At 64.2% G+C, this 26604-nt stretch overlaps 1 protein-coding gene and 1 long non-coding RNA gene across 2 annotated transcripts; both read right to left on the bottom strand.

Moving 5' to 3' along the window:
• Positions 1–13850: 13850 nt before the first annotated feature.
• EEF1G (eukaryotic translation elongation factor 1 gamma) lies at positions 13851–25794 on the bottom strand. The gene is made up of 10 exons (XM_083853666.1): positions 25647–25794; positions 24088–24246; positions 23922–23985; positions 23672–23814; positions 22336–22479; positions 20973–21102; positions 19525–19738; positions 18449–18621; positions 16496–16620; positions 13851–14279 (listed from the first exon to the last, which is right to left on the bottom strand). Exons 1-10 carry the CDS (start codon positions 25659–25661, stop codon positions 14121–14123), a joined length of 1326 nt encoding a protein of 441 aa, XP_083709792.1. The 5' UTR covers positions 25662–25794; the 3' UTR covers positions 13851–14120.
• A 159-nt stretch (positions 25795–25953) lies between these two features.
• Positions 25954–26598, bottom strand: LOC310891397. The gene is made up of 2 exons (XR_014577552.1): positions 26135–26598; positions 25954–26047 (listed from the first exon to the last, which is right to left on the bottom strand). It is a non-coding gene; the product is annotated as an uncharacterized lncRNA (long non-coding RNA).
• Positions 26599–26604: the final 6 nt, after the last annotated feature.

Genomic DNA, 26604 nt, shown 5'->3' on the forward strand with positions numbered 1-26604 from the left:
GTCCGATAGGGACACATAGGGACCGGGGGGTCCTATAGGGACCTGTAGGGCCCGGGGGAGCGGGGGGGTCCGATAGGGATCTATAGGGACACATAGGGACCGGGGGGGCTCGTAGGGACCTGTAGGGAGCGGGGGGGGCCGATAGGGACCTGTAGGGACCGGGGGGAGGGGGGGGGGGTGGATCCGATAGGGATCTATAGGGACACGTAGGGACCGGGGGGGGGTCCGATAGGGACCGCGGGGGCTCGTAGGGAACTGTAGGGACCGGGGGGAGGGGGGGGGTCCTATAGGGACACATAGGGACCGGGGGGGCTCGTAGGGACACATAGGGACCGGGGGGGTCCTATAGGGACCTTTAGGGCCCGGGGGGAGGGGGGGGGTCCGATAGGGATCTATAGGGACACATAGGGACCGGGGGGGGTCCTATAGGGACTTGTAGGGACTGGGAGGAGTGGGGAGGTCCTATAGGAACCTGTAGGGACCGGAGAGCCCTTGGGGGTCCTATAGGGACCAGGGAGACTCATAGGGACCGGGGGAGGTCCTGTGGGGACCTGTAGGGTCCTATAGGGACTGGGGGTACCGGTGCGGTCCTATAGGGTCCTCTAGGGACCGAGGGGACCGGTGGGACTCATAGGGACCTGTAGGGACTGGGGGGACACGTGGGGTCCTATAGGGAGCTGTAGGGGCCGGGGGTCCTATAGAAACCTGTAGGGACCAGGACGTCCGGGGGATCCTATAAGGACTGACGGGTCCTATAGGGAGACATAGGGAACGGGGGGACACGTGGGGTCCTATAGGGAGCTGCAGGGACTGGGGGGGGTCCCGTAGGGACCTATAGGGACCAGGGGGGCTCATAGGGAGCGGGGGTCCTGTAGGGACGTGTAGTGACCGGGGGGTCCTGTAGGGACCGGGGGACACGTGGGGACCCGTCGGGTACTGTAAGGACCTGCAGGGTCGCGTGGGGACCACAGGGACCTGTGGGGACCTATAGAGGCCATAGGGACCTGTGGGGACCTATAGAGACCATAGGGACCTGTGGGGACCTATAGGGCCATAGGGACCTGTGGGGACCTATAGGGGCCATAGGGACCTGTGGGGACCTATAGAGACCATAGGGACCTGTGGGGACCTATAGAGACCATAGGGACCTGTGGGGACCTATAGGGGCCATAGGGACCTGTGGGGACCTATAGAGACCATAGGGACCTGTGGGGACCTATAGGGGCCATAGGGACCTGTGGGGACCTATAGGGGCCATAGGGACCTGTGGGGACCTATAGAGACCATAGGACCTGTGGGGACCTATAGAGACCATAGGGACCTGTGGGGACCTATAGGGGCCATAGGGACCTGTGGGGACCTATAGAGACCATAGGGACCTGTGGGGACCTATAGAGACCACAGGGACCTGTGGGGACCTATAGGGGCCATAGGGACCTGTGGGGACCCCCGGGGACCCACAGCGACCTGTAGGGCCCGGGGAGGGACGCGGGGGGTGCTATAGGGGCCCCTGGGGACCTATAGGGAGCGCAGAGCCCCTGCCCCCCCCCCCCAGCCCCCCCCCGTCACCCCCGTTAACCCCATAAACCCCGGACCCCCCCCCAGGACCCCCCCCCCATAGCCCTGCACCCCCCCCCAGCCCCCGCCCCCCCCCCCCATAGCGCCCCCTCCCCCCCCAGGGAACCCCCTCCCCCCCCGGCCCCGCCCTCGGGGGAAGCCCCCGCGTAGCCCCGCCCCCCCCCCCCGGAATTCCCTCCCCCCCCCCAAAGGGAACCCCCCCCCCCCCGCCCCTCCCCCTTCAGGAATCCCCTCGAGCCCCGCCCCCCCCCGGGACCACCCCCCGGACCACCCCCCCACAACCCCGCGTCCGTGGGGCTGGGGCCCCCCAGGTGCCGCCCACGGGAACCCCACGGCCGCTCCCCCCCCCCCCCCCCAGCCGCCCACCCGTGTCCGTGGGGGGGGGGGTGTGGGGTGGGGGCGGGGCCAGGAGCCCCTCCCCCTTCGCCGAGGCCACGCGGGGGATTTTTGGGATTCCGACCTGGCGCGGGGCCACCGCGTCCTGCCCCGAGCCCCGGCTGCGCCCGGCGGGGCCGTGGGGCGGGGGGGGGGCAAGGGGGGGGGTCCCTGCCCCATAGCGGGGGGGGGGCGGGAGTAGTGGGGTGCCCCATAGCGCTGCCCCATAGCGTTGTGCCCTATAAGGCTGCCCCATAGCCCTGCCCTATAACCCTGCCCCATGGCCCTGCCCCATAGCCCTGCCCCATGGCCCTGCCCCATGGCCCTGCCCCATAACCCTGCCCCATAACCCTGCCCTATAACCCTGCCCCATAGCCCTGCCCCATGGCCCTGCCCCATAACCCTGCCCCATGGCCCTGCCCATAGCCCTGCCCCATAACCCTGCCCTATAACCCTGCCCCATAACCCTGCCCCATAACCCTGCCCCATAACCCTGCCCCATAACCCTGCCCCATGGCCCTGCCCCATGGCCCTGCCCCATAACCCTGCCCCATAGCCCTGCCCCATAGCCCTGCCCCATAGCCCTGCCCCATAGCCCTGCCCCATGGCCCTGCCCCATAACCCTGCCCCATAACCCTGCCCTATAACCCTGCCCCATAGCCCTGCCCCATGGCCCTGCCCCATAACCCTGCCCCATGGCCCTGCCCCATAGCCCTGCCCCATGGCCCTGCCCTATAACCCTGCCCCATAGCCCTGCCCCATAGCCCTGCCCCATGGCCCTGCCCCATGGCCCTGCCCCATAGCCCTGCCCCATGGCCCTGCCCCATAACCCTGCCCCATAACCCTGCCCTATAACCCTGCCCCATAGCCCTGCCCCATAGCCCTGCCCCATAACCCTGCCCCATAACCCTGCCCCATAGCCCTGCCCCATAGCCCTGCCCTATAACCCTGCCCCATAGCCCTGCCCCATAGCCCTGCCCTATAACCCTGCCCCATGGCCCTGCCCCATAGCCCTGCCCCATAGCCCTGCCCCATGGCCCTGCCCCATAGCCCTGCCCCATAGCCCTGCCCCATAACCCTGCCCTATAACCCTGCCCCATAGCCCTGCCCCATAGCCCTGCCCTATAACCCTGCCCCATAGCCCTGCCCCATAGCCCTGCCCCATAACCCTGCCCCATAGCCCTGCCCCATAGCCCTGCCCCATAGCCCTGCCCCATGGCCCTGCCCCACAGCCCTGCCCCACAGCCCTGTCCCACGGCCCTGCCCCATGGCCCTGCCCCATAACCCTGCCCTATAACCCTGCCCCATGGCCCTGCCCCATAACCCTGCCCCATGGCCCTGCCCCATGGCCCTGCCCCATAACCCTGCCCCATGGCCCTGCCCCATGGCCCTGCCCCATAGCCCTGCCCCATAGCCCTGCCCCACGGCCCTGCCCCACAGCCCTGCCCCATAGCCCTGCCCCATAGCCCTGCCCCATAACCCTGCCCTATAACCCTGCCCCATGGCCCTGCCCCATAGCCCTGCCCCATAACCCTGCCCCATAGCCCTGCCCCATAATCCTGCCCCATAGCCCTGCCCCATGGCCCTGCCCCATAGCCCTGCCCCATAACCCTGCCCCATAGCCCTGCCCCATGGCCCTGCCCCATAGCCCTGCCCCATAACCCTGCCCCATAGCCCTGCCCCATAATCCTGCCCCATAGCCCTGCCCCATGGCCCTGCCCCATAGCCCTGCCCCATAACCCTGCCCCATAGCCCTGCCCCATAATCCTGCCCTATAACCCTGCCCCATGGCCCTGCCCCATAGCCCTGCCCCATAACCCTGCCCCATAGCCCTGCCCCATAATCCTGCCCCATAGCCCTGCCCCATGGCCCTGCCCCATAGCCCTGCCCCATAGCCCTGCCCCATGGCCCTGCCCCATAGCCCTGCCCCATGGCCCTGCCCCATAGCCCTGCCCCATAGCCCTGCCCCATGGCCCTGCCCCATGGCCCTGCCCTATAACCCTGCCCCATGGCCCTGCCCCATAACCCTGCCCCATGGCCCTGCCCCATAGCCCTGCCCCATAACCCTGCCCTATAACCCTGCCCTATAACCCTGCCCCATAGCCCTGCCCATAACCCTGCCCCATAACCCTGCCCCATGGCCCTGCCCCATGGCCCTGCCCCAGAACCCTGCCCCATGGCCCTGCCCCATGGCGCTGCCCCATAACCCTGCCCCATGGCCCTGCCCCATGGCCCTGCCCCATGGCCCTGCCATAACCCTGCCCCATGGCCCTGCCCCATGGCCCTGCCCCATAGCCCTGCCCCATGGCCCTGCCCCATAGCCCTGCCCCATAGCCCTGCCCCATAACCCTGCCCCATGGCCCTGCCCCATAACCCTGCCCCATGGCCCTGCCCCATGGCCCTGCCCCATGGCCCTGCCCCATAGCCCTGCCCCATAGCCCTGCCCCATAACCCTGCCCCATGGCCCTGCCCCATAGCCCTGCCCCATAACCCTGCCCATAACCCTGCCCCATAGCCCTGCCCCATAACCCTGCCCCATAACCCTGCCCCATGGCCCTGCCCCATGGCCCTGCCCCATAGCCCTGCCCCATGGCCCTGCCCCATAACCCTGCCCTATAACCCTGCCCCATGGCCCTGCCCCATAGCCCTGCCCCATAACCCTGCCCTATAACCCTGCCCTATAACCCTGCCCCATAGCCCTGCCCCATAACCCTGCCCCATAGCCCTGCCCCATAGCCCTGCCCCATGGCCCTGCCCCATAGCCCTGCCCCATAGCCCTGCCCCATGGCCCTGCCCCATGGCCCTGCCCCATAACCCTGCCCCATAACCCTGCCCTATAACCCTGCCCCATAGCCCTGCCCCATGGCCCTGCCCCATAACCCTGCCCCATGGCCCTGCCCCATAGCCCTGCCCCATAACCCTGCCCTATAACCCTGCCCCATAACCCTGCCCCATAACCCTGCCCCATAACCCTGCCCCATAACCCTGCCCCATGGCCCTGCCCCATGGCCCTGCCCCATAACCCTGCCCCATAGCCCTGCCCCATAGCCCTGCCCCATAGCCCTGCCCCATAGCCCTGCCCCATGGCCCTGCCCCATAACCCTGCCCCATAACCCTGCCCTATAACCCTGCCCCATAGCCCTGCCCCATGGCCCTGCCCCATAACCCTGCCCCATGGCCCTGCCCCATAGCCCTGCCCCATGGCCCTGCCCTATAACCCTGCCCCATAGCCCTGCCCCATAGCCCTGCCCCATGGCCCTGCCCCATGGCCCTGCCCCATAGCCCTGCCCCATGGCCCTGCCCCATAACCCTGCCCCATAACCCTGCCCTATAACCCTGCCCCATAGCCCTGCCCCATAGCCCTGCCCCATAACCCTGCCCCATAACCCTGCCCCATAGCCCTGCCCCATAGCCCTGCCCTATAACCCTGCCCCATAGCCCTGCCCCATAGCCCTGCCCTATAACCCTGCCCCATGGCCCTGCCCCATAGCCCTGCCCCATAGCCCTGCCCCATGGCCCTGCCCCATAGCCCTGCCCCATAGCCCTGCCCCATAACCCTGCCCTATAACCCTGCCCCATAGCCCTGCCCCATAGCCCTGCCCTATAACCCTGCCCCATAGCCCTGCCCCATAGCCCTGCCCCATAACCCTGCCCCATAGCCCTGCCCCATAGCCCTGCCCCATAGCCCTGCCCATGGCCCTGCCCCACAGCCCTGCCCCACAGCCCTGTCCCACGGCCCTGCCCCATGGCCCTGCCCCATAACCCTGCCCTATAACCCTGCCCCATGGCCCTGCCCCATAACCCTGCCCCATGGCCCTGCCCATGGCCCTGCCCCATAACCCTGCCCCATGGCCCTGCCCCATGGCCCTGCCCCATAGCCCTGCCCCATAGCCCTGCCCCACGGCCCTGCCCCACAGCCCTGCCCCATAGCCCTGCCCCATAGCCCTGCCCCATAACCCTGCCCTATAACCCTGCCCCATGGCCCTGCCCCATAGCCCTGCCCCATAACCCTGCCCCATAGCCCTGCCCCATAATCCTGCCCCATAGCCCTGCCCCATGGCCCTGCCCCATAGCCCTGCCCCATAACCCTGCCCCATAGCCCTGCCCCATGGCCCTGCCCCATAGCCCTGCCCCATAACCCTGCCCCATAGCCCTGCCCCATAATCCTGCCCCATAGCCCTGCCCCATGGCCCTGCCCCATAGCCCTGCCCCATAACCCTGCCCCATAGCCCTGCCCCATAATCCTGCCCTATAACCCTGCCCCATGGCCCTGCCCCATAGCCCTGCCCCATAACCCTGCCCCATAGCCCTGCCCCATAATCCTGCCCCATAGCCCTGCCCCATGGCCCTGCCCATAGCCCTGCCCCATAGCCCTGCCCCATGGCCCTGCCCCATAGCCCTGCCCCATGGCCCTGCCCCATAGCCCTGCCCCATAGCCCTGCCCCATGGCCCTGCCCCATGGCCCTGCCCTATAACCCTGCCCCATGGCCCTGCCCCATAACCCTGCCCCATGGCCCTGCCCCATAGCCCTGCCCCATAACCCTGCCCTATAACCCTGCCCTATAACCCTGCCCCATAGCCCTGCCCCATAACCCTGCCCCATAACCCTGCCCCATGGCCCTGCCCCATGGCCCTGCCCCAGAACCCTGCCCCATGGCCCTGCCCCATGGCGCTGCCCCATAACCCTGCCCCATGGCCCTGCCCCATGGCCCTGCCCCATGGCCCTGCCCCATAACCCTGCCCCATGGCCCTGCCCCATGGCCCTGCCCATAGCCCTGCCCCATGGCCCTGCCCCATAGCCCTGCCCCATAGCCCTGCCCCATAACCCTGCCCCATGGCCCTGCCCCATAACCCTGCCCCATGGCCCTGCCCATGGCCCTGCCCCATGGCCCTGCCCCATAGCCCTGCCCCATAGCCCTGCCCCATAACCCTGCCCCATGGCCCTGCCCCATAGCCCTGCCCCATAACCCTGCCCCATAACCCTGCCCCATAGCCCTGCCCCATAACCCTGCCCCATAACCCTGCCCCATGGCCCTGCCCCATGGCCCTGCCCCATAGCCCTGCCCCATGGCCCTGCCCCATAACCCTGCCCTATAACCCTGCCCCATGGCCCTGCCCCATAGCCCTGCCCCATAACCCTGCCCTATAACCCTGCCCTATAACCCTGCCCCATAGCCCTGCCCCATAACCCTGCCCCATAGCCCTGCCCCATAGCCCTGCCCCATGGCCCTGCCCCATAGCCCTGCCCCATAGCCCTGCCCCATGGCCCTGCCCCATGGCCCTGCCCCATAGCCCTGCCCCATAGCCCTGCCCCATAGCCCTGCCCCATGGCGCTGCCCAGTTACACCAGTGCCATTCCCAGCTGCACTGGGGCAGGTCCCAGTTGCCCCAGCGCCATTCCCAGTTGCACTGGGACCATTCCCAGTTACTCCAGCGCTGCTCCCAGTTACAACGGGACCATTCCCAGTTACTCCAGCGCTGCTCCCAGTTACAATGGGACCACTCCCAGTTGCCCCGGCACCAGTGGGGCAGTTACACTGGGACCACCCCCAGTTACACCAGTGCCTTTCCCAGCTGCACCGGGGCAGTTCCCAGTTACACCAGCACTGCTCCAGTTCCCCTGGGACCATTCCCAGTTCCCCCAGCACTGCTCCCAGTTGCCCCAGCACCGATCCCGGTTACACTGGGACCACTCCCAGTTACCCCAGTGCCATTCCCAGTTGCCCCAGCAACACTGGGACCACTCCCAGTTACCCAGTGCCATTCCCAGTCGCCCCAGCACCACCCCCCGTTACGCTGGGACCACTCCCAGTTAACCCGGGACCATTCCCAGTCACACCAGCACCGCTCCCAGTTCCCCCAGTGCCCCGCCCAGTCGCGGTAGCCCCGCCCCCGCCCCGCCTCGCTCCCCGGCCCCCCCGCAGGAATTTGGCCCCGCCCCCCCCCGCGCGGGGCTGGGCAGGGAAAGAGCCGGGGGGGGGGGGGGGGGGGGGAGCGGGGCAGCCCCATGGATGTGGGGCAGCCCCATAAGTGTGGGGCTGGAAGCAAGCAGTGGGGCTGGGCCTGCCCCACGGATGTGGGGCTGGGGGGGCAAGAAATGGGACTCGGGGGGGGGGGGCAGCCCCATAGGGGTGGGGCTGGGGGAGATGTGGGGCAGCCCCGTAAGTGTGGGGCAGCCCCATAGACGTGGGGCTGCAAAAAGGGGTAGCCCCCTAGGTGTGGGGCTGGGGGGAGATGTGGGGCAGCCCCATAGGTGTGGGGCAGCCCCATAGATGTGGGGCGCAGGGCTGCAAAAGGGGGCAGCCCCATAGGTGTGGGGCTGGGGGGAGAGACGTGGGGCAGCCCCATAGGTGTGGGGCAGCCCATAGACGTGGGGCTGCAAAAGGGGGCAGCCCCATAGGGGTGGGGCTAGGGGAGAGAAGTGGGGCAGCCCCATAGGTGTGGGGCAGCCCCATAAGTGTGGGGCAGCCCATAGACGTGGGGCGCAGGGCTGCAAAAGGGGGCAGCCCCATAGGTGTGGGGCTGGGGGGAGAGACGTGGGGCAGCCCCATAGGTGTGGGGCAGCCCCATAAGTGTGGGGCAGCCCCATAGGGTTGGAGCAGCCCCATAGGTGTGGGGCACGGGGCTGCGAAGGGGGTTAACCCCATAGGGGTGGGGCTGGGGGGGGAGATGTGGGGCAGCCCCATAAGTGTGGGGCTGGAGGCGAGCAGTGGGCAGGGGCTGCCCCCCAGATGTGGGGCCCGGCCGTGGGGTTCGCAGCGGGGCTTTGCCCCCCCCCCCGCCCGGTTTTGCCCAAATCTGCCCCGTTTTGCCCCGTTTTGCCCGATTTCGCCGATTCCGCCCAATTTTGCCCGATTCCGCCCGATTTCGGCCCGTTCCCGCTCGCCGCCCCCGCGCTGACTCAGCCCCGGGCCTGGGCGCGGCCGGGGGGGGCGGGGGGGGAGGGGCGGGTCCAGATGTGCGGCACTGCCCCTCCCCCACCACAGCTGGACGGGGGGGGGCACGTCTGAACTGGTCCGAACTGGTCGGCACTGGTCTGAACTGGTCGGCACTGGTCTGAACTGGTGCAAACTGGTCTGAACTGGTGGGCACTGCTGGGCGCTGGTCTGAACTGGTGCAAACTGGTCTTAACTGGTGGCCACTGGTCTGAACTGGTGCAAACTGGTCTGAACTGGTGGGCACTGGTCTGAACTGGTGCAAACTGGTCTGAACTGGTCGGCACTGGTCTGAACTGGTGCAAACTGGTCTGAACTGGTGGGCACTGGTCTGAACTGGTGGGCACTGCTGGGCGCTGGTCTGAACTGGTGCAAACTAGTCTTAACTGGTGGCCACTGGTCTGAACTGGTGCAAACTGGTCTGAACTGGTGGGCACTGGTCTGAACTGGTGCAAACTGGTCTGAACTGGTCGGCACTGGTCTGAACTGGTGCAAACTGGTCTGAACTGGTGGGCACTGGTCTGAACTGGTGGGCACTGCTGGGCGCTGGTCTGAACTGGTGCAAACTAGTCTTAACTGGTGGCCACTGGTCTGAACTGGTGCAAACTGGTCTGAACTGGTGGGCACTGGTCTGAACTGGTGCAAACTGGTCTGAACTGGTCGGCACTGGTCTGAACTGGTGCAAACTGGTCTGAACTGGTGGGCACTGGTCTGAACTGGTGGGCACTGCTGGGCGCTGGTCTGAACTGGTGCAAACTGGTCTGAACTGGTGGGCACTGGTCTGAACTGGTGCAAACTGGTCTGAACTGGTGGGCACTGGTCTGAACTGGTGCAAACTGGTCTGAACTGGTCGGCACTGGTCTGAACTGGTGCAAACTGGTCTGAACTGGTGCAAACTGGTCTGAACTGGTGCAAACTGGTCTGAACTGGTGGGCACTGCTGGGCGCTGGTCTGAACTGGTGCAAACTAGTCTTAACTGGTGCAAACTGGTCTGAACTGGTGCAAACTGGTCTGAACTGGTGGGCACTGGTCTGAACTGGTGCAAACTGGTCTGAACTGGTGGGCACTGGTCTGAACTGGTGCAAACTGGTCTGAACTGGTCGGCACTGGTCTGAACTGGTGCAAACTGGTCTGAACTGGTCGGCACTGGTCTGAACTGGTGGGCACTGCTGGGCGCTGGTCTGAACTGGTGCAAACTAGTCTTAACTGGTGGCCACTGGTCTGAACTGGTGCAAACTGGTCTGAACTGGTGGGCACTGGTCTGAACTGGTGCAAACTGGTCTGAACTGGTCGGCACTGGTCTGAACTGGTGCAAACTGGTCTGAACTGGTGGGCACTGGTCTGAACTGGTGGGCACTGCTGGGCGCTGGTCTGAACTGGTGCAAACTAGTCTTAACTGGTGGCCACTGGTCTGAACTGGTGCAAACTGGTCTGAACTGGTGGCCGCTGGTCTGAACTGGTGGCTGCTGGTCTGAAGTGGTGCAAACTGGTTTGAACTGGTGGGCACTGGTCAGAACTGGTGGGTGCAGGTCTGAACTGGTCTGAACTGGTGCAAACTGGTGGGCACTGGTTTTATCTGGTGCAAAGTGGCCTGAACTGATGGGCACTGGATTGAACTGGTTGGAATTGGTCAGAACTGGTTGGCGCTGGTCTGAACTGGTGGCCACTGGTGGCCACTGGTCTGAACTGGTGGGCACTGGTCGGAACTGTTGGACACCGGTTTTAACTGGTGCAAACTGGTGGACACTGGTCTGCACTGGTGTGTGCTGGTCTGAATTGGTGGGCACTGGATTGAACTGGTGGATGCTGGTCGGAACTGGTCTGAACTGGTCTGAACTGGTGGGCACTGGCAGGCACTGGTGCAAACTGGTGGCACTGGTGCACGCTGGCTTTTGCTGGTGCTCACTGGCAGGTGCTGGCTTAAACTGGTGTGAACTGGTTTTAACTGGTGGGTGCTGGTGGATGCTGGTTTGAAGTGATGGGCGTTGGTTCAAACTGGTCTGAACTAGTGGGCACTGGTTTGGGCTGGTGGGCACTGGTTTGGACTGGTGAGCAGTGGTGGGTGCTGGCTTGGACTGGTGCAAACTGGTGGGCACTGGTCTGAACTGGTGCAAACTGGTGGGCACTGGTCTGCATTGGTGGGCACTGGTCTGAACTGGTAGGCACTGGTCTGAACTGTTGGACACTGGTCTGAACTGGTGCAAACTGGTGGGCACTGGTCTGCACTGGTGGGCGCTGCCTCGCACTGGTGCCACTGGTCCGTACTGGTCCATACTGGTCCGCACTGCTCCATACTGGTCCGTACTGCTCCATACTGGTCCGTACTGGTCCGTACTGGTCCGTACTGGTGGCTCTGGTGGGCGCGGCCCCGCCACCGCCCCGGTCCCGCCGTGACTCAGCTGCCGGGGGGCGGGGCCTGAGGGGGGGCTGAGGGGGCGTGGCCGGCGGGGGGCGTGGCCTCAGTGGGCGGGGCCAGGAGGGCGGTGGCGCTGGGTCACGTGGGGGGGGGGGGGGGCGGGGACTGCCGGTGGTGCCCCGTGGCTCCCAGTAACGCCCAGTAGCTCCCAGTAACAGCCAGTGGTGCCCAGCAGCGCCCCGTAACTCGGCTCCCAGTGGGTTCCAGTGACCCCCAGTGGCTCCCAGTAACTCCCAGTGACACCCAAAGGCTCCCAGTAACACCCAGTTGGTGCCCAATAACTCCCAGTACCCCCCAGTATCCCCCAGTAATGCCCAGTGGTGCCAATTGGGCTCCAGTTACCCCCAGTGGCTCTCAGCATCACCCAGTAACTCCCAGTAAACCCCCAACAGCTCCCAGTAACACCCAGTTGGTGCTCAATGGTGCCCAGTAACCCCCAGTGGCTCCCAAGAGCACCCAGTAACCCCCAGTTGGTGCCCAGTGGCTCCCAGTACCCCCCAGTTCCCCCCCTGACGCCCCCAGGCCACCGCCGGGGCCGGATCCGTTCCCGTTTATTGGCCGCGTGGCTCCGTCTGCGGCGACGCGTCGTGACATGTCGCGACACGGTGACGCGGCGCGGCGACACGCGGCGCCGCAGCAACGTGGGGACGCATCGCGACACGGGGACGTGCCGGGACATGGCACGACATGGCGACGTGTCGGGACACGGGGACGTGCCGGGACATGGGGACGTGCCGGGACATGGCGACGTGCCGGGACACGGGGACGTGCCGGGACATGGGGACGTGTCGGGACATGGGGACGTGTCGGGACACGGGGACGTGCCGGGACATGGGGACGTGTCGGTACATGGCGACGTGTCGGGACATGGCGACGTGTCGCAGCATGGCGACACGTGACATGGTGACATGTCAGGACACGATGTCACGACGTTGACACGTTGCAACAGGCCGACATGTAACAGTGGCATCGCGACACAAGTTGCGACAGTGACGTGTTGTGACATGGTGACATGTCACGACATGATGACGTTGCGACAGTGACATGGTGCGACACGATGACGTGTCACGACATGATGACACATCATGACATGATGACGTCATGACACAGTGACAAGTTCTGACACGGTGTGACATGACACGTCACGACATGTCACAACACGGTGATGTCATAACGCAATGCGTCATGACAATGACATGGTGACATGTCGCGACGTGATGACACATTGTGACACAGCGACATGGCATGACACAACGAGACGTCATGACATGATGACACGTCGGGACACGATGTGACATGCTGACACCTAGCGACATGTCACGACAGTGACACGGTGTAACACGTCACGACGCGCTGACGCGTCACAATATGATGACACATTGTGACACGGTGACATGTCGTGACGTGACACGATGACGTATCACGACATGATGACAGTGACATGTTGTGACATGTTACGACATGACGACACGTCATGACACAAATGTGATGGCACGTCGTGACACGACCGCATGTCACGACACCATGACGCACTGCGACACGATGACGACGTTGTGACGTGACACGTCGTGACACAGTGACGCGACGTGGTGACAGGACGACATGTCACGACACGATGACATGTCATGACACAACGACATGTCATGACACCATGACGCGCTGTGACACGATGACGATGTTGTGACAGGACACGTTGTGACACAGTGACGCGATGTGGTGACACGATGTCATGTCGTGACATGACGACATGTCATGACACAAAGATGCGCTGTGACACGATGACAATGTTGTGACATGACACGTCGTGACACAGTGACACGATGTGGTGACACGATGTCATGTCACGACACAACGACATGTCACGACACAACGACATGTCACGACACCACGATGCGCTGTGACACAACGACGATGTTGTGACATGACACGTCGTGACACAGTGACACGACGTGGTGACACGATGTCATGTCACGACACAACGACATGTCACGACACGACGACATGTCATGACACAACGACATGTCACGACACAACGACATGTCACGACACAACGACATGTCATGACACAACGACATGTCACGACACCACAACACGCTGTGACACGATGACAATGTTGTGACATGACACGTCGTGACACAGTGACGCGATGTGGTGACACGACGACATGTCACGACACAACGACATGTCACGACACAACGACATGTCACGACACGACAACATGTCACGACACAACGACATGTCACGACACAACGACATGTCACGACACAACGACATGTCACGACACAACGACATGTCACGACACAACGACATGTCACGACACAACGACATGTCACGACACAACGACATGTCACGACACAACGACATGTCATGACACAACGACATGTCACGACACAACGACATGTCACGACACAACGACATGTCACGACACAACGACATGTCATGACACAACGACATGTCACGACACAACGACATGTCAGGACACAACGACATGTCACAACACGACGACATGTCACGACACAACGACATGTCATGACACCACGACGCGCTGTGACACGATGACGATGCTGTGACATGACACGTCGTAACACAGTGACGCGATGTGGTGACACGCCGACATGTCACGACACGCCGACATGTCACGACACGACGCGCTGTGCCACGATGACGCCGCCGCGCCACGTCGCGACAGAGCGACACGCCGCGCCGCGCCGCAACACGCCGACGTACCCCGCCGTGCTGCGGTCCGCCGCCGCGCCCCGAGACGCCGCCGCCGCGCCCCGTCGCGACGGGCACCCCGTGGCGCCAGCTGCCTTGGGTCACTTGAAGATCTTGCCCTGGTTGAAGGCCTTGCCCACGTGCGCGAAGGCGCCCTCCCAGCTGAAGTACTCCCGCACCAGGGCCCGGCACTCGGCGCTGTCGCTGTCCAGCTTGCGCCACGCGTACGACTCGTAGTCCACCTGCCAGTCGGGGCTCAGCTGCGGGGGGACGAAACGGGGCGTCGGGGGGCGAAAGTGGGGAGGCGGGGGCGCCACGGGGGGGTTGGGGCCCGAAAACGGGGAGTTGGGGGGCAAAAGTGGGGATTTGGGGGCAGAAGGGGGGGAGTTGGGGCCCGAAAATGGGGATCTGGGGACCAAAAGTGGGGATTTGGGGGCAGAACAGGGGGGTGGGGCCCAAAAATGGAGAGGTGGGGGGTAGAAGTGGGGAGGTGGGGGCAGAACGGGGGTGTTGGGGCCTGAAAATGGGGAGGTGGGGGGTGAAAGTACGGAGTTGGGGGGTAAAAGTGGGGATTTGGGGGCAGAACGGGGGGAGTTGGGGCCCGAAAATGGGGATCTGGGGACCTAAAGTGGGGAGGTGGGGGCAGAACGGGGGCGTTGGGGCCCGAAGACCGGGCGGTGGGGGGCAAAATTGGGGAGTTGGAGCCCGCAAATGGGGAGGTGGGGGGCGAAAGTGGGGAGGTGGGGGGCAAAAATGGGGATTTGGGGGCAGAACGGGGGGAGTTGGGGCCCAAAAACGGGGAGGTGGGGGGCAGAAGTGGGGAGTTGGGGGCAGAACAGGGGCGTTGGGGCCCAAAAACGGGGAGGTGGGGGGCAAAAGTGGGGAAGGGGGGGCAGAACAGGGGGAGGTGGGGGCAGAACGGGGGGGTGGGGCCCGAAAATGGGGAGCTGGGGGCTCAAAAATGGGGATTTGGGGGCGTAAAAGTGGGGAGTTTGGGGCAGAACAGGGGGAGTTGGGGCCCAAAAATGGGGATTTGGGGGGCAAAAGTGGGGATTTGGGGGCAGAATGGGGGGACTCGGGGCCCAATTTCAGAGAGCTGGGGGCCAAACAAAGGGATTTTGGGGCCAATGCAGGGATTGGGGGCCAAAAGTGGAAATTTGGGGGCCTGACTGCAAGGATTTGGGGGCCAAAAAGGGAGATTTGGGGCCCAAATACAGGGATTTGGGGGCGGAATGGAGGAAGTTGGGGGCTGAAAGGGGGGATTTGGGGGCCAAATGTGGAGATTTGGGGCCCAACGAGGGGATTTGGGGGCCAAACACGGGGATTTGGGGCCTGAGTGTGGAAATCTGGGGGCCTGATGCAGGGATTTGGGGCCTGAATGCAGGGATTTGGGGCCAAATCCAGGGATTTGGGGGCTCAATCTGGGGATTCGGGGCCTGATGTGGAGATTTGGGGGCCAACATGGGGATTTGGGGCCTGACACAGGGATTTTGGGGCCCAACACAGGGATTTTGGGGCCTGAACGTGGGGATTTGGGACCCAAACATGCAGATTTGGGACCCAACACGGAGATTTGGGGGACAGGCACTGGGATTTGGGGGCTGAACGTGGAAATTTGGGGGTCCAACGCAGGGATTTGGGGCCCAACACAGGGATTTAGGGGCTCAATGCGGGGATTTGGGGCCTGATGTGGAGATTTGGGGGCCAGCATGGGGATTTGGGGGGCCAAATGTGGAGATTTGGGGCCCGACGCAGGGATTTGGGGGCTCAAACGTAAGGATTTGGGGGCTGAATATGCAAATCTGGGGGCCCGATGCAGAGATTTGGGGCAGAATACAGGGATTTGGGGCCTGAACGAAGGGATCTGGGGACCAAGGCAGGCATTTGGGGGCTCAATGTGGGGATTTGGGGCCCGACACAGAGATCTGGGGCCCGAAGATGGGGATTTGGGGCTAAACAGGGGGGATTTGGGGCCAAACGGGGGAGATTTGGGGCCAAACAGGGGGATTTGGGGCCGACTGGGGGGGATTTGGGGCCGATCGGGGGAGATTTGGGGCCGACTGGGGGAGATTTGGGGCTGATCGGGAGGGATTTGGGGCCGATCGGGGGGATTTGGGGCTGATCGGGGGGATTTGGGGCTGATCGGGGGGGATTTGGGGCCAAACGGGGGGGATTTGGGGCCAAACGGGGGATTTGGTGCCAAACAGGGGGATTTGGGGCCGACTGGGGGGGATTTGGGGCCGATCGGGGGCGATTTGGGGCCAAACGGGGGATTTGGTGCCGATCGGGGGGAATTGGTGCCAAACGGGGCGGATTTGGGGCCGATCGGGGGGATTTGGGGCCGATCGGGGGCGATTTGGGGCCGATCGGGGGGAATTGGTGCCAAACGGGGCGGATTTGGGGCCGATCGGGGGGATTTGGGGCCGATCGGGGGCGATTTGGGGCCGATCGGGGCGGTTTCGGGGCCGGGGCTCACCGTGAAGGCCAGCTCCTGGCCGCGGAAGACCCAGACGCCCGAGATGCTGCTGTCGTTGTTGGTGCCGAACAGGATGACGCTGGCGAAGGCGTTCTTGCGCAGCTTGTCCAGGCGCTGGAACATGCCTGGGGGACGCGACGGGGTTGCCCCGCTGTCACCCTTCTGTCCCCATTTCGTCCCCATTTCGTCCCCATTTTTGCCCATTTTGTCCCCATTTTTGTCCCTATTTTGTCCCCGTTTTTGCCCCAATTTAGCCCCCCTCGTCCCACTTTCATCCCGGTTGTCTCCGTTTCGTCCCCATTTTGTCACTGTTGTCTCCAGTTTGTCCCCATCATCCCCATTTGGTCCCCATTTTGTCCCCACTTCATCCTCACTGTCACCATTTTATCCCCATTTCTTCCCCATTTCGTCCCCATTTTGTCTCCATTGTCCCTGTTTTTGTCCCCGTTTCATCCCCATTATCCCCATTTCGTCCCCAATGTCCCCGTTTTGTCCCCATTATCCCCATTTCGTCCCCATTGTCCCCGTTTTGTCCCCATTGTCCCCATTTCATCCCTGTTTTGTCCGTTATCCATGTTTTTGTCCCCATTATCCCCATTTTGTCCCCATTTTATCCCCATTTCTCCACATTTTTCCCGTTTTGTCCCCATTTCGTCCCTGTTGTCCCCATTTTTTCCCCATTTCATCCCCATTATCCCTATTTTGTCGCCATTTTATCCCCATTTTCTCCCCAATATCCCCATTTTCTCCCTGTTTTGTCCCCGTTATCCCCATTTTGTCCCAATTTTGTCCCCATTTCATCCCCATTATCCCTGTTTTCTCCCTGTTTTCTCCCTGTTCTGTCCCCGTTCTGTCCCCATTTCAGCCCCATTACCCCCGTTTCATCCCCATTATCCCCATTATCTCCCTGTTCTGTCCCCATTATCCCCATTTTCTCCCCGTTTTCTTCCCATTATCCCGATTTTCTTCCAGTTTTGTCCCTATTATCCCTGTTTTCTCCCCATTCTGTCCCCGTTATGTCCCCATTTCAGCCCCATTACCCCCGTTTCGTCCCCATTACCCCCGTTTTCTCCCCGTTTTCTCCCCATTATCTGTTTTTTCCCCATTTTCTCCCCTTTTCGTCCCCATTATCCCAATTTTCTCCCCGTTTTCTCCCCGTTTTGTCCCCATTATCCCCATTTTCTCCCCATTTCATCCCCATTATCCCCATTCTCTCCCTGTTGTCTCGCCATTATCCCCATTTTCTCCCCATTATCCCCATTTTCTCCCCGTTTTTTCCCCGTTATCCCAGTTTTCTCCCCATTTCCCCCCGTTTTTTGCCTGTTTTCCCCCGGTTTTGCCCCAGTACCGGTGATGAGGTTGCAGCTCATGAAGGACCACCCGGCCCATTATGTCCCCATTTCGTCCCCATTATCCCCATTTTCTCCCCGTTATCCCCATTTTCTCCCTGTTTTGTCCTCGTTATCCCCATTATGTCCCCATTTCATCCCCGTTTTCTCCCCAGTTCATCCCCATTATTCCCATTTTCTCCCCATTATCCCCATTTTCTCCCTGCTTTGTCCTCATTATCCCCATTATGTCCCCATTTCATCCCCATTTTCTCCCCAATTCATCCCCATTATTCCCGTTTTCTCCCCATTATCCCCATTTTCTCTGTTTTTTCCCTATTTTCTCCTCATTATCCCCATTTTCTCTCAGTTTTTTCCCCATTTTCTTCCCATTATCCCAATTTTCTCCCTGTTTTGTCCTCATTATCCCCATTATGTCCCCATTTCATCCCCATTATCCACATTTCATCCCCACTTTCTCCCCGTTTTGTCCCCATTATCCCCATTTTCTCCCCGTTTTCTCCCCGGTTCGTCCCCGTTATCCCCGTTTTTTGCCCATTTCCCCCCGTTTTTTGCCCATTTCTCCCCGTTTTTTGCCCGTTTTCCCCCGGTTTGGCCCCGGTACCGGTGATGAGGTTGCAGCTCATGAAGGTCTGGGTGAGCTCCTCGGGGAAGCGGTACTCGCCGTACCAGATGGACCACCCGGCCTTGTCGAAGTGCTCCCAGAAGTGCGGCAGCGCCACCGTCAGCGTGTCCTCGTTGGAGTACTTGCGCTTGAACTCGTCGATGACGAAGGGGCTGGGGGGGGCACGGCAGAAACGGGGGGGGGGATTAAATGGGAGAAGGAAAAAACACGAAAAAGAAACCAGAATTGGTGCAGGGGAGCGGCAAAAACGGGGGCAAAAATCGAATCGGGGAAGGGAAAAAAGGGAAAAGCCCAAAATTGGTTCCGGGGTCACAGCAAAAAAACGGAGGAAAAGATCAAATCCATAAATAAAAAAATAAACAGAAAACCCCAAAATTGGTTCTGGGGGGGCAGAAATTAAATCGGAGAACCAAAAAATGGAAAACCCCAAAATTGGTTCCGGGGTCACAGCAAAAACCGGGGGAAAAAATCAAATCGGTGAAGAAAAAAAACAGAAAACCCCCGAATTGGTGCGGGGTGCGGGGGGGGCACCCACTCCGTGGGGGCCCCGCAGTGTCCCCATCATTCCCCCGGTGTTCCCACCGTCCCCAGTGTCCCCCCAGTATCCCCAGTGTCCCCATGGTCTCCCCACTGTCCCCCCAGTATCCCCACTGTCCCCATCACGTCCCCACCGTCCCCAGCGTCCCCCCAGTGTCCCCCCAGTATCACCAGTGTCCCCAGTGTCCCCATGGTCTCCTCACCGTCCCCGGTGTCCCCCGTGTCCCCCCACCACCCCCAGTGTCCCCCCAGTATCCCCAGTGTCCCCATGGTCTCCCCACCATCCCCAGCGCCCTCCCAGTATCCCCAGTGTCCCCACCTCCCCCACCGTATCCCCCCCAGCCCCCCCCCAGGCGTCCCCGCTGTCCCCACCCCGTCCCCCTCATCCCCCCAGCGTCCCCCTCAGTTCCCCCCCCGTCCTCCCAGTCCCCCCCCAGCCCTCCCAGTCCCCCTGCCCAGCCCTCCCAGCCCTCCCAGCCCCCCCCCAGTCCCCCCAGTCCCCCCCCCAGCCCCCCCACCTCTTGGGCAGGTGCGCGAAGGGGTCCTTGGCCTTGGGCTCCGCGGCCAGGGCCTGCTCGCACTCGTCCAGCTCCTCGGGGCTGCCCTCGTCGCGCCGCCGCTCCTCCCTGTCCTTGTCCTTGTCCCTCTCCTTCTCCTTCTCCTTCTCCTTCTCCTTGCCCCGCTCCTTGCGCGGCGCCTCCTTCCGCGGCTGGCTCTCGGCGAACTTCTTGGCTGCGGGGGCACGCGGGGGGGGGAGTCAGCACCCGCAGCTGGGGGGGGGGGAGGACAGGACCCCCGATATCCCCCCCCGTGTCCCCTGATAGCCCCTTGTGTCCCCTGATAGCCCCTGTCCCCTGATACTCCCCCGTGTCCCAATAACCCATGTCCCCCAGTAGCCCCGTGTCCCCCGATAGCCCCCCCATGTCCCCTGATAGCCCCTGTGTCCCCCGATACCCCCCCTGTGTCACCTGATACCCCCCCATGTCCCCCGATACCCCCCCATCCCCCGATAACCCCCCATCCCGTTAGCCCCCCCATGTCCCCCGATACCCCCCAGTGCCCCCCAATATCCTCCTGTGCCCCCTCTTACCCCCCGTGTCCCTCGATATCCCCCCATGTCCCCTCATAGCCCCCCATGCCCCCCGATAGCCCCTTGTGTCCCCCGATAGCCCCCCATGTCCCCTGATACCCCCCCGTGTCCCCTGATAGCCCCCCCGTATCCCCCGATAGCCCCCCCCGTGTCCCCTGATACCCCCCTGTATCCCGATAGCCCCCCCATGCCCCCCCAATATCCCGTGCCCCTGATACCCCCCCATGTCCCCCGATATCCCCCCAGGTCCCCTGATACCCCCCTCATATCCCCCGATAGCCCCCCCGTGTCCCCCGATACCCCCCCGTGTCCCCCCATACCCCCTCGTGTCCCCCCAGTACCCCACCATGTCCCCCGATACCCCCCCAATATCCCCCATGTCCCCCCCCATCCCCTAATGTCCCCCCAACATCCCCCTGATGCCCCCCCCCATCCCCCCACGTCCCCCCAGTGTCCCCTGGACACCCCCAAGGCCCCTCCAATGACCCCCAACATCCCCCCGTACCCCCCCAATGTCCCCCCCCGATAACCCCAATGTCCCCCCACTGTCCCCCATGACCCCCCCGTCCTCATTTTCTCCCATATCCCCCCCAAAATCTCCCTTATGTCCTCCTGGGAACCCCCCATGCCCCCCAATAACCCCCCAGTATCCCCCTATTTTCCCTAATACCCCCGATGACCCCCTCATGCCCCCCCCGTGTCCCCCCCCCACCGTCAAAGTGCGCCATCCTCTGGCACAGCGGCACGATACCCCCCTATTTCCCCCTGTACCCCCCAGATACCCCCCTATTTCCCCCAATACCCCCCTATTTCCCCCGATACCCCCCCAATGACCCCCCCCACACCCCCAATGACCCCCCCGTGTCCCCCCCCCACCGTCGAAGTGCGCCATCCTCTGGCACAGCGGCACGTCGCCCAGCACGGCGCGGAACTGGGGCTGGTTGAGGCAGGTGACGAACCAGCGCGTGACGTTGGCGTAGGGCTGCCGGAAGGCGGGCTCCAGCACCTGGGGGGGGGGCACGGGGGGGTCAGGGGGGGCTCCGGGGGCATCGCGGGGGGGTTTCAGGGGGCTTCGGGGGGTCTGGGGGAGGTTGGGAGGGGTTTGAGGGGGGTTTGGGGGGCGTCGGGGGGGTCTGGGGGGCGTCAAGGGGGCGGTCTGGGAGTGTCGGGGGGGGCTTGGGGGGGTCAGGGGGCATCATGGGGGGGTCTGGGGGGTTGGGAGGGGGCTGGGGGGGGTCAGGGGGGTGTCGTGGGGGGTGTTGGGGGGTCTGGGGGAGTTTGGGAGGGGTTTGAGTGGGGTTTGGGGGGCGTCGGGGGGGTCTGGGGGTGTCGGGAGGGGGTCTGGGGGTGTTGGGGGAGGCTTGGGGGTGTCAGGGGGGGTCTGGGGGGGCTCTCGGGGCATCATGGGGGGGCTTTGGGGGGTCTGGGAGAGGTTGGGAGAGGTTTGAGTGGGGTTTGGGGGGCGTCAGGGGGAGTCAAGGGGGTCTGGGGGCATCGGGGGGGGCTTGGGGGTGTCTGGGGGGGTCTGGGAGGGGGCTGGGGGGGGTCAGGGGGGTGTCGTGGGGGGTTGAGTGGGGTTTGGGGGTGGTAAGGGGAGTCTGGGGGGGCAGTTGGGGGGGTCTGGGGGCATCGGGGGTGGGCTTGGGGGTGTCGGGGGGGGTCTGGGGGGGTTCCGGGGGCATCGTGGGGGGGCTTTGAGGGTCTGGGGGAGGTTGGAAGGGGTTTGAGTGGGGTTTGGGGGGCGTCAGGGGGGCCTGGGGGCATCGGGGGGGGGCTTGGGGGTGTCAGGGGGAGTCTGGGGGCATCATGGGGGAGTTTTGGGGGGCATCGGGGGGGTCTGGGGGGATGCAGGTTGGGTTTTGGGGCCGTGAGGTGGGTTTTTGGGACGTCAGGAAGATCTGAGGGGGGGGGGCGAGATTTGCGGCGTATTTTTGGGCCACGAGTTGGGTTTCGGGGCCCTGAGGTGCCTTTTAGGGGCGTGAGGCCCGTTTTGGGGGTGTCGGGCCCGTTTTGGGGGTGTCGGGCCCGTTTTGGGGGCGTCGGGCCCAGTTTGGGGGCGTCGGGCCCAGTTTGGGGGGCGTCGGGCCCAGTTTGGGGGCGTCCAGGAAGATTTGGGGCGCGTTTCGGGGCCGTGCGGCGCCTTTCAGCTACGTCCGCCCCGTTTCGGGGCCGCGAGGCCCAGCCGGGGGACTCGGGGCGGGGTTTTTTGGGGGGATTTCGGGGCGTTTTGGGGCCGCACCTGCTTGTAGAGCCAGAGCAGGGCGCAGACGACGCTGATGTCGGCCAGCGAGACGCGCTCGCCCACCAGGAAGGTCCGGCAGCGCAGGCGGGCGTCCAGCACGGCCAGCGCCCGGCGCACCTCCTCCTTCGCCTGCTCCGTCGCCTGCGGGGGGGGGGCAGGTGGTGGGGGACCCCCCCGGGACACCCCCAAATCCCCCAAGCCCCCCCCAGACCCACGATCCCCCCCCCCAGTGCCCCCAAACCTAAAGGGAAGGGGCAGGGGGGAGCCGGGAGCACGGAGAGAGCTCCCTTCACATGGACACAAGGACACCCCCCCGGGCCCCCCCCCAAACCCCCAGGACCCCCCCAACCCCCCCAGGACCCCCCCAAACCCCCCCGGGACCCCCCCAAACCCCCCAGGATCCCCCCAAACCCACGATCCCCCCCCCAGTGTCCCCAAACCCAAAGGGAAGGGGCGGGGGGGGGCCAGGAGCACGGAGAGCGCTCAGACGGACACACGGCCCCCCCCCCCAGACACATCTCCCCCCGTTTTGGGGCCGTTTCCCCCCATTTCGGGGCCGTTTCCCCCCATTTTGGGGCCATTTCCCTCATTTTTGGGCCTGTTTCCCCCATTTTTGGGCCCGTTCCCCCATTTTTGATGCCACTCCCCCATTTTTGGGCCCGTTTCCCCCATTTTTGGGCCCGTTCCCCCCATTTTGGGGCCGTTTCCCCCATTTTGGGGCCGTTTCCCCCCGTTTGGGGGCCGTTTCCCCCCGTTTTGGGGCTGTTTCCCCCCATTTTTGATGCCACTTCCCCCATTTTTGGGACCATTTCCCTCATTTTCGATGCCACTCCCCCCCATTTTTGGGCCTGTTCCCCCCATTTTTGGGCCCATTTCCCCCCTTTTTGATGCCACTCCCCCATTTTTGGGCCCATTTCCCCCCGTTTCAGGGCCGTTTCCCCCCATTTCGATGCCATTTCCCCCCCATTTTTGGGCCTGTTCCCCCCATTTTTGGGCCCATTTCCCCCCTTTTTGATGCCACTCCCCCATTTTTGGGCCCGTTTCCCCCACTTTTGGGCCCGTTTCCCCCATTTTTGGGCCCGTTTCCCCCCGTTTCAATGCCATTCCCCCCTTTTTGATGCCACTCCCCCCGTTTTTGGGCCCGTTTCCCCCCTTTTTGATGCCGTTCCCCCATTTGTGACACCACTTCCGTCATTTTTGGGCCCATTCCCCCCATTTTTGGGCCCATTCTCCCCGTTTCGGGCCCGTTTCCCCCCGTTTCGATGCCGCTCCCCCCGTTTCGACGCCGCTCCCCCCGTTTTCGGGCCCGTCCCCCCCCCGTTTTGGGACCCACCTGCTTGTTGTAGTGCATGATGCCCAGCGTGGGGAACACCCAGGTGCTGGCGGGGGGCACGATGTCGCTGTCGGCGAAGTTCACCCACTGCACCACCTCGGCCGCGCGCTCCCGCGTGGTGCCGCGCAGCTCCTCGTTGCTCACTGCACCCCACAGCCCACGCTCAGACCCCCGAAACGGGCCAAAAACGGGCCAAAAGAGGTAAAAAAAAAAAAAAAACCCACACCCTTAAGGACTTTAAAGAACTCACCGTAGTAGGCGATGGCGTTGCTCTCGAAGACGCAGAACCCGTCATCCCCTTCGAACGCCGGGACCTGCGGAGGGGTGTCGCGGCGTTGGGGGCGAAAATGAGGTTGGGGGGGGGGGGGAAACGGGGCTAAAAACGGGGATAATGGGGCCGGGGGGGCGCTGCTCACCTTGCCCACGGGGAACTTGCGCAGGAAGTCGGGGCTGCGGTTGGTCTGGCCGAAGTGGAAGTGCGGCGGCGAGGAGAGGACGCGGAGCTTGGCGCCGCTGTACTGCGCCGCGATCAGCGCCTTGAAGGCGCGCCAGTTCTCGGGGTACGTGTACAGGGTCTGGGGGGGGCACGGGGGGGCGGGGGGGGAGAGGAGGAGGTGAGGTCGACGCCCACGGTGTCAGGGGGGTGCTGCTGGGGGAGGTGGGGACCCCCAAGGACCTTGGGGACACCAGTATGGGCGACGGAGACACCAGTATGGGCAATGGGGACCCCACTATGGGCGATGGGGACCCCCAAGGACCTTGGGGACATTGTTATGGGCGATGGGGACACCAGTATGGGTGATGGGGACCCCACTACGGGTGATGGGTACCCCATTAAGGGCAATGGGGACCCCAGTATGGGCGATGGGGATCCCAGTATGGGTGATGGCGACCCCCAAGGACCTTGGGGACACTGTTATGGGTGATGGGGACCCCAGTATGGGCGATGGGGACACCATTAAGGGATATGGGGACACCAGTATGGGTGATGGGGACCCCACCATGGCTGTTAGCAACCCATAAAGACCTTGGGGACATCATTATGGGTGATGAGGACACCAGTATGGGTGATGGAGACCCCAGTATGGGCCATTGGGACCCACAAGAACCTTGGGGACACCAGTATGGGTGATGGGGACCCCATTAAGGGCAATGGGGACACCGGTATGGGTGATGGGGACTCCCATATGGATGACAGGGACCCCTAAAAACCACGGGGACATCGCCACGGGTGATGGGGACACCGCCAAGGTTGATGGGGACGTGGCCTTGAGGGATGGGGACCCCGCAATGGGCACTGGGGACCCCACCGAGGGTGACGGGGTCCCACAGGGACCTTGGGGACATCGTTAGGGGGGGCGGGGACCCCCGAGGACCTTGGGGACATGGCCGTGGGCGATGGGGACACCGCCAAGGTTGATGGGGGCATGGCCCTGAAGGACGGGGACCCCGCCAAGGACCTTGGGGACGTCGTTATGGGGGACGGGGACATCGTTATGGGGCTGGGGACCCCCAAGGACCTTGGGGACACCGTTATGGGCGACGGGGACGCCCCCAGGGGCACCAGGGCCCCAAAAGGACCTCGGGGACCCCCCCAGGACCTCGGGGACCCCCTCCCAGGTCAATGGGGACCCTCCCACGGACCTCGGGGACCCCCCCACGAGCAACGGGGACCGTGACAGGCAACGGGGACCCCCCCCAAGGGCAAAAGGGACCCCCGAGGACCACGGGGACCCCCCCCGGACCGCCCCCCCCCTCCCGCCCCCAACCCCCGTCTCCTCCAGGCCGCGCCCCTCCCCCCCCCCCCCCCAACCCCAGGCCGCCATCGCGGCTCCCCCAGCGCCTCGCCGCGCTCCCAACCCCCCCGGATCGGTTCCTCGGAGCCCACGGGACCGATCCGGGCCGGGGTCGGCGGCCGGGGCCGCTCGGGGACGGCGGATGGCGGCGGATGGCGGCGCGGAGCCGCCGCACTCACCCCGGTCACCGCCATCTTGGGGGAGCGAGAGAGGGAGGGAGGGGGGCGGTGCCGCGCAGCCGTAAAGCAGCCGAGTGCTGGCGGCCGCACTGTCGCGCGGCGCCGAGGCGGCCGGAGCCGTAAAGCGAGGCCGGGCGGTTGCCGCGGAGACCGAGCCCCGGCTCGGCGCCTCGCCCTCTTCAAGCGGCGACGCGGCCTTCAAGCGGCGATGGCGCGGGTGGGCCCCACCGCGCCTCAGGAACCCCCCCCCCCCCCCCTAATTTTCCACGCGCCCCCCCCCAAAAAAAGAGCGAGACGGAGGCGGGAGGGCCCAAAAAAAAACCGATTTTATTGGAAACGGGGCCTTTCTGCCCCAAAACGGCCGCCGTGGCGTCCCTCGTCCTGCGCTCAGCTGACGAGACCTGGGGGGGGGGGGCAGGGAGGTGAGGGGGGGAGCGAGGGGGGGGCCAAGCCCCGTACCCCCCCCCCGCCCCCCCCCCGGTGCTCACCCAGGTAATCGTCCATGAGCGAGCCGATGGCGAACTGCGAGCGGGGAGAAGGAGCCTGAGCCCTGCTGGGCCGTACTGGGACCCGCTGGGCCGTACTGGGACCCCAATGGGATCCCACTGGGCCGTACTGGGACCCGCTGGGCCATACTGGGACCCACTGGGATCCCACTGGGCCGTACTGGGACCCGCTGGGACCCCAATAGGACCCCACCGGGCCATACTGGGACCCACTGGGATCCCACTGGGCCATACTGGGACCCGCTGGGCCGTACTGGGACCACACTGGGACCCCACTGGGCCGTACTGGGACCCACTGGGCCGTACTGGGACCCCAATAGGACCCCACTGGGCCATAACGGGATCCCACTGGGTCATACTGGGACCACACTGGGATCCTACTGGGCCATACTAGGGTCCCAATAGGATCTCCCTGGGCCATACTGGGACCCGCTGGGCCATACTGGGCCACA

Source organism: Anser anser (genome assembly GCF_964211835.1).
Source record: "Anser anser genome assembly, contig: HAP1_SCAFFOLD_284, whole genome shotgun sequence".
Lineage (NCBI taxonomy): Eukaryota > Metazoa > Chordata > Aves > Anseriformes > Anatidae > Anser > Anser anser.